Genomic DNA, 12,925 nt, shown 5'->3' on the forward strand with positions numbered 1-12,925 from the left:
CTTCAGAATAAGGGAAATGGATGACAATTACTAAGCCCTGCTTTGCTACTGCAGAGCTATCATATGTACTACACTGCACATAACAAGTCTGGTGTTCTATAATAGCTGGCATCAAACTTCTGTTACCTGAAAATGAGTTACACGAGACTAAGAGTTCCATCCATCCATCCATTGCCAGATGCCATGTATCCCAAATGGGGTGGTCAAGGGCTTAGAGTTAATTGTTTTACAGGGAGGGGCACTAATCCTCCACCAACCCCACTGGACACGTAGGGATGCCAACAGCATCTGGTGTTCCCAGGCGGTCACCCATCCAAGTACTAACCAGAGAGTTAATTTGTCAATATTTACTCTCACAGTTGGGCCGACTGACACCAGAGAATTTTACTTATCTGAGAATGAGTCATAGGAGTGAAACAGGTATTATTAACCATCTAATTATTGAGACTGTTCTAGTATTCTATTCCAGCTGACACTATATGATTTTACTCAGCTGACTGAGTTATTGGAGCCTTCAAGTTAATAAGAAAGCACTTTTTGAAATACCACAGGATAAGACTAACAATACCTGTATGTTTTGATACAGGCAAACAATAAGCACTATCAACCACTAAGCCGCTTGAATCACTGAGTTTGTGAGAGGAATAGGTATACATGAAGATTCCTACACTTTAATAACAACTCTGTACATTTATATTTACAACATTCTTAGAATGGGTTTGCACTATAATACTCCTCACAAGTGACTGCAGTGTGCCTGAAAGTTCAAATTGTTTAACCTTTTCAGCCCATGGACATTTCTTAAATTTTATTCTGGCTAGTGTTAGATGATTTTATGGAGGGCAATCCTGGGTTGCTGGGCTAAATAATTTCACCACTTTCTATACTTCTACCTATATAGGATGCTAAACATGGCTGAAACCTCTTCCCTATATAACAGGGGATAGATTCATCCTAGTGCTTTACAATTTCTTCTCTGACAGGATCATAAACATAAGCAAATGATAATAAAGGCAGGTTTGTTCCAGGTATAAGCTAGCTGGAGGGAACAAAGATGAAGATCCTTACTCCTGTCTGCTTGGGAGGCTATCTAGTACCTTCTCAGTGATACATTATGCTCATTAAGTTTTACTAATCTCACATTCATGTGTTTCAGTAAAATACAAGAGGATATTAATGTGCCACATACTGAAATAAACAGGTAAGGAAGATGGGACAGGTAAGTTCCTTAACCAACTAAAGTATATTAGCTCAAGAAAACAAGAGGCAGACCCCAAATTTGCTAGAGGGGCAAGTGAGGTATATTTGTAGGGAGGTGCATTTGAATGGAATGAAGTAATGTAGTTACCCCTTTAATTAGATTATTTATATTTTTCATTCTATCTTTGCTCCATTCAGACAATTCTGTTATCCCTGAGGTGACCAACTGTAGAGGTGGGGTTAGAAACAGTCTCAACATCTTCAGATCCAGATTTCTCAGCCTTGGCTGAAAAAATCACCTAAACATTGCAAGACAAAGACTTTTACACATAAGACTGATGGAGTTAAAGCCAGGAAAAAGTAATGTGGTGATCTAGTTGAAAAAAGAAATAGTGCCCACACTTGCATTAAATACTAGATACCGTACTAGGCATAATAAAGTTGCTTAGTCCTATAACACTCACCTGCCACTGAATTTGTCCTAATGAATATTCTACTTGTGTTACTAAAACTGTTTGAAATAATGCTATACAGTGATGTGAGTCTAAACAGTTTTTGAGACTAGGAATAAATAAACTGCAGTAAAATGAGATGTCAAGTATTCAAGACTCAACACCTGTTGTACTGTTACCATTCAGAAAGATAAAAAGGTCTTTCATGCACACTGTATGGCTTAAGCTAAGCTGAGCAGATAATAGGCTGACAATAAAACTCCTATCAGTTCTTTACTCTGAACTTCGGGTCCAACGCCACCAAGCCACTACCATACGATCCCAAACATTTTCAAAGGAATCCATTGCTGGCCGCACATCCAAGAGAGCGAAGTTATAATCTTTAGGGTTGACAGAGCCTCCATCATAGTAGTCAATGATGTAGCGAACCTCCTTCCCACACCGGTCCACAATCCAGTCATGTCGGTCAAAGGGCAATTCATATCTATAAAAATACAACAGAATGAATTTCGAAACACTCTACCTCTACAATACACAAAGCTTTGGTGGGGAAAAAGGACATTGAGGACGACAATGGATATTTAGGCGTATATGTATATATATAAATATATATATATATATATATATATATATATATACAGTAAGTCCTTGTATTTGGACACATTTTACTTCGACACCTCGTTTTTCGCACAAGAAAAAAGTTTCCGATTTGTCTCACAATTCGCGAATTTCCCCACAATTCAATGCTCCCAGATGGCAGCCGACACTCAGCAGACGATGTGTACCGATGCTTAGTCTAAGCACTGTCCATTTTTCTATGCAACAGTTTTCCATGATCTTTATACAGCAGGTCCAGCGGGGCAGCAGATACACATGAGTGTGTTATTGTTTATGATCGTAACCTACAATCTTCAGCTGTGTCGTGAATACACAGCAGGTCCAGTTGGGCAGTAAACACACGTGAGTTTGTTATTGTTTGTGATCGTAACATACAACCTTCAGCCGTGTCGTGCTACTATTTCTTGATAAAGCATCGTTACATGTTTTTCGTAACACTATTTATTTTTGTTTTGAGGGACAAATACCTGAAATGGATGTAAAATAAAGCTTATCGATATTTAAGGATGGAAAGAATAATAACCGTCCCAATACAGAGATGGTAGACTTAGCCCACCAATTTTGTATTCTATTACAGCCTCTCTTCCTTGTAGCAGTGAGTAAAACAATGTTGTTATAATTTCTCCCTTCCTTTTAGTGACAAAGAGGGCACATAAAATGACCAGGGTTTAGTTGACCTACTTTGATGTTGAAAATTAAATAATCTGGTGAAAAGTGGCAGCTTTTCCTTGGTTAGTGACATCGGGAACTAGCCCACTCTCAACACACCTTCACCTGCCACTCAAGCCAGTCTTCACTTTACTTCTGGTAAGGATTTTTGGTGTTGCAGCTCTTTATAACAGTTTTAATGTCTTTTCAGGTATATGTTTGTTGTGTTCTGTTGTCTTAGCACTAGTAAACACTCTTCATTAAATTTTGGGTAGGGCCTGTTTGGTGTTATAGTACTTTATGATACGGTAGGTCCATGTCCCACCGGAATGCTCCTCTATTTTTCCCGTTGATTCTTAACTTCACAATTCGACATTTCATGTTTCGCGCGGTTTTGGTGGAACATCCGCGGTGCGAAAAACGAGGATTTACTGTATATATATACAGTAATCTCTATACTATCCGGATGCCCACTTTCCAGACACCCCACTTACCGGTCATTGTGGCCCTGGACCTTCAGATCCAAAAAAAAAAAGTCCCTCCCGTAATTTGAAATTGCCATGCAGTGCCGAACAGCTGGTGTACCATGGCCCCTTCACCCCTCCCTTCTTTCCCCCTCCCCCCTCTGTCAGGCTGCCATTTTGTATTTTTCATTACCAAGTGTGGGCCAATTTGGTAATAAAAAATTCGTTTGGTAATGAATCAGAATAATGCATTACCAACTAGATTTTTCACATATACGAGGATACACAGGATGAAGATGGTGGATTGTCTGCTCTCTCTGATTACTTTGCTAGCCTACATAGAGTGAAAATCAACATGCTGTTAATTATAAGGAGAGTAATTACATGTATTACCACTTGTTTATATAATGAGTGAAGAATAAATGCTACCTTTACAAATTTGGTAATGAAAAGTTATATTTGGTAATGAAAATTGAGGAGTTTGGTAATGTGGCTGTTGCGATCTGGCAACTCTGTTTCCCCGTCACCAACACTCCAACAGTTACTGCTTAACTTCGATCACGAGTGGATGCTTATCGAAGTGGATGCCACACATGCTCGTTTTTTTGTGAATAAACAGTGAATAAACTGCAATACCTTGCCAGTAGACCACACGGGAATTTACAGTGTTGTGCAGTGTAAAGAAGTTAGAATTTAGAGTGCAATGGATTAACTGTGGAGTGCAAAGTGGCAGTTGAAACTGGCATGGTGCAAATAACAATCTGCAGTGTTAAACAATTATAACTCACAATGCAAAGAATTACTGTAAGTGCAGCACAACACTGGATTACTGAACGTGCTTCAAGAGCATTTTCACCACTGCCATAGTCTTAAGAAGGCGGCCACAGACGTGCTGTAAGTACCCTGGCTGAGGTATAGTCACTTCTAATTCCCCATTCTTTGGTTCCTTTTCATTTATTTTATGCTTTATGTCCATTATTGGTGTGAATAGGGTCTTAAATAGGTTTAAATAGGTGCTATGCATGTCCAGTAGGGAGTTATTTACGTGGTTTTCAAAGTTAGGCTGGGTTAGGGTCCTTAAGTCAATTTGCTGACAGACAATTTAGCTTTGGAGAGACCACCTCAGTTGAAGAAAAAAAAAAAAATCCTTATTTTCTGTACCCTACCTCACCTGGTTCTTTATTTAAAAAAAAAAAAAAAAAAAAAAAAAAAAAAAAAGTCGTCATAATCATCACAGAAAATTCTGTGCTCCTTACCCCAACCAGCTTCTTATGCGTGCTCTTGGAGAATAATCAGAAGCCTTCCCACCAAATCGCTTCAACTTTGGGTTTCCACATTCATTCTTGTGTAATGATTCCCATCTTAGTACCTGCAAGTATTTTTTTGTCATTAGATAAAACTGAAATAATATATAAAGAACTGCTTTTGCTACAAAATGGAAAAGTTAATGAAATCTCTTTCAATATAATACTTGTAACAATACTCTAGTGGTAGGTGGGGGTGCTCAGCATCCACTCGCTCAATGTAGTGCTGCTCTCACTTGAATGCCCTTTTCTTGCTTCCATTCCTCTTCTGTTTTCCTTTCTTTTCATTCTTTCCTCTTCCTTCTGTCTACGAGTGACTCTACACTAAGTGACAAGCCAATGGTTTCCTGTACACTAAGAAACCATTTATTACGCTGGGTGGTAACCATATAACCGAATTATGCCTGGTGGTTCAGTGGGTAATTATGGCACTCCAATTGCATTGAGCCTAGGCAGGTTTATATCCAAGAGATGGTTGGGGTTTATTGCTCATGTAATGCCCCTCAGGGATGAGTGGGGCTGGTAACTCTCATCTTACATGTCAAGACCAACTTGCTAAGCCCTGGGCTCCTACACTCCTCATGGGGCACCACAGGACTGGATGATGAATGAATGAATGAATGAACCAATACTCTACAAAGCAATAAATAAGTATATATTAGAAAAAATAGAATAAATTTGTAGGATTGGATGATGGATGGATGAATAAATAAATAATAATACGGTATATTTCTTTCCTTCATTCTTTCCTCTTTCTTCTGCCTGCGGGTGACTTTGCACTCCCTCTTGTGTCTTTCTTTCCTTCATTCTTTCCTCTTCCTTCTGCCTATGGGTGACTCTACACTGAGTGACAAGCCAAATGGTTTCCTGTACACCAGGAAACCATTTACTACACTGGGTAGTAACCATATAACCAAATTTTGGTGCCAGGTGGTTTAGTGGGTAATAACGGTGCTCCAATCGGATTGAGCCAGTGAAGGTTTATATCCAAGGGGTGGTTGGGGTTTATTGCTCATGTAATGCCACTCAGGGATGAGTGAGGCCGGTCACTCTCATCTTAAATGCCAGGACCAACTTGCCTAGCCCCGGGCTCCTACGCTCCTCATGGGGCAACATAGGATTAAATGATGGATAGATGGATGGACAAACAAACTACAATACAGTTATATGATCAGTAGCCCTTCCATGGGTAGGTCTTCACTTCATATTCTACATACTGGCTACTGCTACCTGATTCTTTTTTTCCCAACTGGATGAAACCTCTGCCTTCATTAAAGGTTCTATCTATCTATCTATTGCCAGACGCCTCAATCCCGTTTGGGGTGGCCACGAACAAATCGCCTCCAAGTCGCCCTGTCCCCCGCCATTTCACTGCCCTGGTCCCAACTCACACCCCCCTCTCTCATATACCTCTCCACCCCATCCCTCCATCTCATCCTCGGCCTCCCCCTCCCTCTTCCCCCCTCCACTTCACTCACATACACTCTCTTCGTCAGTCTTTCACCCTCCATCCTCTCCACATGGCCAAACCACCTCAGTGTGTTCCTCATAACGCTTCCTATCACATCCACATCCACACCACAACGCTCCTTTATATCCTCATTCATCAGCCTGTCTCTCCACGTGACTCCACAGGCTCCTCTTAAATAACTCATTTCCACTGCTCTCACTCTTGACTTGTGTCCTTCTAACAATGTCCAAGCTTCACTTCCGTACGTTAGAGTTGGTATCACAATACTGTCATGTAGTAACTTTTTCACTTCCATGCTCACTTCCCTGTTTCTTATCACTGCTTTCAAGGAACCAGCAACCTTTCTTCCCTGCTGTACCCTTTCAAGCACTTCACCCTCCAAACCTCCATCCTTACTCATCACACTACCCAAATACTTAAACGTACTCACATTTTCCAATTCCTCACCATCTAACCTCGCTGTACATTCACTAACGTCACCTCTCTCAAAGACCATCACTTTACTCTTCCCTACATTCACCTTTAGGTTCCGTTTCTTACACACTCTCTCAAACTCATCCACCAAGCCTTGCAGCTCCCCTTCGTCTTCACTCAACAACACAGTATCATCTGCAAACAACAGTACAGGGAGTTTCCAAACACTATCCTCTCTCACCAGGGCCACTCCAACATCCACTACCCTACCTTGTACCTCTTTTATTACCCCATCCATGTACAGATTGAACAACCATGGAGACATTACACATCCCTGTTTCAAACCAACTTTCAAAGAGAAAAATTCACTTAGTTCACCATCCACACGCACTGCAGTCTTCGCACCATCGTACATACTCTTCACAGCATTCAACAACTTCCCATCTACTCCATATATTCTTAACACTTTCCACAATCCTTGTCTATCCACCCGTCATATGCTTTCTCCAAATCCATGAAAGCCGCATACAACTTCTTTCCCTTCTCTAGAAACTTTTCCACTAAAGATCTAAGAATGAATATCTGATCTACACAACCTCTTCCCTTCCTAAAGCCTCCCTGTTCTTCTCCAACTAATTTCTCTGTTCTTTCTCTAACTCTGTCTATAAGTATCCTACCATACACTTTTCCTATTATACTAAGAAGACAAATGCCCCTATGATTACCACACACTTCTTTTTCCCCTTTTCCTTTGTACAAGGGAATAATTATACCTGACTTCCAATCCTCCGGGACTCTACCTTCCTCCCAGGCCAATCTGCACATCTTCCACATCCATTCTACTACTATCTCTCCCCCATGCTTCAGCATTTCACCACACACTCCATCAATTCCTGGGGCTTTCCCCGATTTAACTTTCTTCATTGCTTCCACAACTTCTATCCCACTGATTTCTTCCTGCCTTCTCACCTCCCTCCTTCTCCCAGCCATTCCCCAGCCACTTATACTCACATTACTTCCATCCTCTACGTTCAACAATTCCTTAAAGTGTTCACTCCATCTGCTCACTTTTTCTCCCTTCTCCACTAGTAATCTACCATTTTTATCTTTCACTCCCCTGCTAACTTCACTTCCACCCTGTCTTACTCTTTTCACTTCTCTCCAGAACATTTTCTTACAGTCCCTCCACTTTACACTCAAATTCCTTCCAAATTCCTCATCCACTCTCTTCTTACTCTCTCTTACTAATCTTTTCACCTCTCTCTTCCTTTCCACATATAACTCTCTCTTCCGCCTCTCAACTTCTTCCACGCCCCTATTTCTCACCCATTCATTGTATGCTTTCTTCTTTTGTGCCACAGCCTGTTTCACCTCTTCAGTCCACCACGCTGTTCCTTGCACCCCCCTCCGCCTTCTCTTCCTTCCACACACCACATCACATGCTGCACATATTTCTTCTGTACATATCTTACACACACCTTCCACGTCTCCCATCTGCTCCAATTCATATTTGCCCAATCGTTCCTCCACTTCTCTCTTATACTCTGCCTTATTCTCATCCTCTTGTAACCTTTCCACTCTCCTTGCAACTACTCCTTCCTCTCGTCTTTTCCTTCTTCTATTCCTCCATCTCACTTGCATCCTATTTCTGGCCACCACCAAGTAGTGGTCAGAAAGTCCACTCCCCCAACCTCTATACACTCTTGCATCCTTTACACATCTTCGCATCCTTTCATCCACACACACATAATCAATCATTGCCTTCCTTTCATTCAGTTCACCACCCACCCTTCTCATCACTCGCCATGTATACCTGTGGATCATTTTATGCCTGAAGAGGGTATTGGCTATCACCAACCCCCTCCCAGCACAAATGTCCACTAACGCACTCCCATTCTCATCTATCTCGGCAGGCACACCCCACTCACCAACTATTCCATCCACCTTCACATTCCCAACTTTACCATTCATATCACCAATCAAAAACACTCTCTCCACACCACAACGCTCCTTTATATCCTCATTCGTCAGCCTGTCTCTCCACGTGACTCCACAGGCTCCTCTTAAATAACTCATTTCCACTGCTCTCAGTCTTGACTTGTGTCCTTCCAACAATGTCCAGTATAGAAATCTTGATTAACTCTTTAGAAAACAGGCACTCACTTAGATTTTCACTGCTGCTACTGCCAGATGATTTTATTTAGCTATGGAAAACCTCTGGCCTCCAAAGGATTAAAAGCAATCAACCAGTGGAAAAAAAATATATATATATATATATATATATATATTTTACTCTTTGCTCTTCACAGTAATCAGCACATCCAACTAAGGCAGATACAATACTAGTCATATTTAAAAATATTAATAAATACAGAAAACCACAAAAACATAATTCATGCAATGCATGTAGGTAGGAGGTTTAAGTGGACAGCTGCAAAGATAAATCTTAAACCAACCCTTTACATTATGAGGTAAGACTGAGGCACTGGGGGAAAAAAATAAAGGAAGAAGTTGAGCAGCATTAATTTTAATAATGCTGAATGAGGATGTAAATATGAAAAACAAAATGGCTTGAAGATGCTTCTGCTACAACCATCCCAATGGAAATATAGTACAGGTAGCTATTAGAGATGCTCTAGTAATGACAGTGTTTACAATACTGTAGAGTACAGTGCTACAATAACAGGTAATGATACTGAAAGAGTGATTATTTTATCTGGTAACATAGCCACCAATAAGCTTTCATATTATAAAGAAATAGCAGCTAGTACAATACGCTTACCCCATACCACTAGCAATTAAAAAGAAATCACATTCTATAAACTATCAACATCTGTTGTTTTAGAGATGATGACAAGCTGATGTAGCCACTGTTCACCTACCGGTATAAAATTTTCACCCATAAGAAAAATGAGTGTGAAACATCAGTATATAATGCACAGACAGTCAGTAAAGCTTTACAGCAATTTCATCAAATTAACTCCAAATGATCACTCTAGTGTACTGTGCTTCCTATGCTGTTCCTTCAAAATTTAGTGCACATGAGTACAGTTTGGTACACTAGCTACAGATTAGTCTAATCCTACATTTTAACAATCAGAACAAGTTACCAGTACTTACTTCCTGCCAAGCCATTTCGTTATTGACATTATGAATGCGGATTATGTTATCCATATCCTCTTGGCTGAGATCATCATTTTTCCACCTCCATCCCTTCCTCAACATAGCATTCCAAAACATTTGTGGCGAAGGATATACCCAGTTCTCATCTTCTGTACCAGCTTTAGGGATGCAAGATACCTGCAAATGTATACAGATTCATTATGCTCAGTTTTTCATAAACATTTACCTTTCTTTTGCTGCCTAACAAATGTTGTTGAAGTCATAGGCTCATCCAATCATGGACCCTGTAACAAGATGAAGCTACTGTTCGTCTGTAGTCCATCATTCTCTTTTCGAAGGACTGAGAGGGAGCTGAGGGGTGTTTGTACAACTGGGCAACAGAATCCCCTGGTTATATCAGTGTCATCACATGAAGGCATCCCGCTTGAGTCTCCAGCACTCTAACTAGTGCTACAGTCAACTAGTATAAACAGACATTCAAGGATAGTTAATGGTCACTTATTAGAAATATTAATACTCAACAGGTCTGCCTACGCTGCTACACCACTATAATTATGGAAGCGAAGCTTTGGACTTTTTGGATGGACACAAGAGTGAGAGCAGTGGAAACAAGTTTTCTGAGAGGGTCATGTGGAGCTACATGGATACACAGACTGATAAATGAGGATGTGAAGGAATGTTGTGGTGTGGGTGTGGATGTGACAGAAAGTATTGAGGTGGTTTGGCAATGTGGAGAGGATGGGGAGTAAGCAACTAACGAGGAGAATGTATGTGAGTGAGGTGGAGGAGGAGACCGAAGATGAGATGGAGGGATGGAGTGGAGAGGTTTATGAGAGGGGACTACAAGTTGGGGAAAAGACAGCGAAATGGCAAGGGACTGGGTGACATGGAGGCGATTTGTTTAAGGCCAACCCTTACGGGATTAGGGCATCTGGCTATAGATAGACAGAAAGACAAATGGGCATATGGGGTGTGACCTGTCTTTCAGTTGGCAGTTTGAATGGTTGGTCGGGTGCAGGCTTCTGGTTTGGGTAAGCCTCTTGATTTAGAGGATTGATGTCAACAAACTGGCCAGCATAATCATTTCCATAGTGGAGTCCAGCCTGATGAATTGGCCCTGATGGTGCTGCCCCAGACCCTCCACTCATTGGACATTCAGATGGATAGGCCTGGAAAAAAAAAAAAAAAAAAAAATAGTAGTTAGTGCTCTAAATACAAAGACTTAAAGTGGCCTATATTAATAATACTACAGATATCCCCTATGATGCTTCAGATACTCCCTAACCATTTGATATAAACTTATAACACTAGGGTACAAAAATATTATACTGTACCAAATTTATGCATAATCTGAAAAATAGTGGACAGGATCTCTCCACACTACTTCAGAATTTTGAACACGTCTGTGAAATGTGTGGTTGAATGTAAAGTTTTGGCTGACAAGACGCAGGTGATTCTCAGTGTGCTGTGCTGATGAATGGGGACTTTAATCTGTAAATTAATTTACTGTACAATATGTACCTTAATGCAGTAGTAGAAACAAGAGGCAAATAAATGTACAAAGAAAGTAGCATGGCTCAGAGAAGAAAGGTGGTCAGCACTACTGTGACGCTCATATGAAAAAGGTCTGAATATGGAGGTTGCAAAAGGACTGCATGATGGTGTGTTAGTGCTCACATTAACATATGCGAGTTAAATTATGATGTGACATGAACATGAAAAGTCAAGAGTAAGAGCTGTGGAAATGGGACCATAGAGGAATGTGTACAGTATTTTGAATGGACAGGATAAAAAACAAATTGATTTGTGACTGAAGAGAAATATGAAAGCCAGTTGATAAAAGGATTTCAGAGAGTGTGCTTCAATGGTGCAGTTACATGGGTTACATGGAAGGAATAGATATACACTGATAAACAGGACTGTCAAATGGATTTATGAGCAGGTATACCCCATTTTAACGATGTAATTGGTTTCGTTAAAACCAATCGTTAGGCGGGGTATTGTATCTCAGGGTAAATTTAACATGTAAAGAACCGTATTGGGATGCATTTTTGAGCCTTGGGTTTCCCCCCTCAACCAAGTCCGAAACCCACCCAAATGAGTCCAAAAACACGTTTAAAGCCAATCTAAATGGCCTAACAGCTGTAAAAGAAGCTAACCTAAGCCTAACACCTGTAAATAACTCACTAAAACTAACAAATAAAATCTGAAAATTGTCAAATACGCCTGGAAAAAATCAAGCTTAGTAAACTGTACCCCAAAATGAATGTTCACCGCCCCTATGGCTAAAACACATTAATCTACTTCTAAAAAGTTTATAAATCAACCTAAACACAATTTTAGTCAAAAATATCATCAAAATCATTTTTAAATAATACACTCCATCATTAAACTGGGATTTGGCCATATTTCTATCCCCATCGTTTAGCTGAGGTATTGTATCTAGGGGTATCGTATATCGAGGTATACCTGTATGTGAATTTGTCAAGTAGGATGCAGTGTAACAGACCTAGATTCCTACATTTCTTTTTTTTTTTTTTTTTTAATGCAAGGAAGAAGCCAAAGCCCTGGGGCCTGCGAACTGCTCCCTCCAAGAAAACAAAACAAAACAACAGAGCGCCATTTTCAAGAACTATTCATTTTGAGATGCCTGGACACACTGTGTCTAAAAGACTGGAGATCGTAGGCAATAGCAAAAACAGACAGAGGGAGACAGTCCCAGACTGACCTGTAAAGGAGTGTGTGAATAAATGAGGTATAAAAGTTAATGAAGCTATGGAACACATGAGTACAAGTGGCTGAACTAGCTGGTGAAGATAAACACATGACAAGAGTTCAACATATACATATATATATATATATATATATATATATATATATATATATATATATATACACACAGTAATCCCCGTACTATCCGGATGCCCACTTACCGAATATTTTGGTCCCGGGATCCAGTATTCCCAAAATGGACTAAATTCGCAAAAAAAATTTTAAAAATCCGACTTCACCCCCCACCCCCGTAATTTGAACTTGGTGCATGCGGCGCGGACCACCTGTGTTTTGGTGCATAGTTCTGCCGCTGTCCGCTAGAGCGCCCCTGCATCCTCCCCACTTACCGCCCGTCTCTTGTTCTGAGTGCACACTCACCATCATGGCCGCCCACATGCTCGCTTTTGTGATGGTGCCTTACCTGCTGCAGGCTCTGCTGCTACTCTCCTGCCTCTTGTT

General features: G+C 40.6%; 1 protein-coding gene across 2 annotated transcripts in view; it reads right to left on the reverse strand.

Annotated features, from left to right (window-relative positions):
- Nucleotides 1-663: 663 nt before the first annotated feature.
- Cchl (Cytochrome c heme lyase) overlaps nucleotides 664-12,925 on the reverse strand; it is a 31,169-nt gene continuing 18,907 nt past the window's right edge. For both annotated transcript variants that reach the window (XM_080267298.1, XM_080267299.1), the window contains exons 4-7: nucleotides 10,672-10,863; nucleotides 9,692-9,871; nucleotides 4,639-4,751; nucleotides 664-2,136 (exon numbers count right to left, since the gene is read on the reverse strand). In XM_080267298.1, coding sequence (XP_080123424.1) covers nucleotides 1,926-2,136; nucleotides 4,639-4,751; nucleotides 9,692-9,871; nucleotides 10,672-10,863 — 696 coding nt within the window. In that variant the 3' untranslated portion in view covers nucleotides 664-1,925. The remainder of the gene's footprint in view (nucleotides 2,137-4,638; nucleotides 4,752-9,691; nucleotides 9,872-10,671; nucleotides 10,864-12,925) is intronic.

This window comes from Coenobita brevimanus, chromosome 23, assembly GCF_032717465.1.
Source record: "Coenobita brevimanus isolate Jiangsu-jjx chromosome 23, ASM3271746v2, whole genome shotgun sequence".
NCBI lineage: Eukaryota > Metazoa > Arthropoda > Malacostraca > Decapoda > Coenobitidae > Coenobita > Coenobita brevimanus.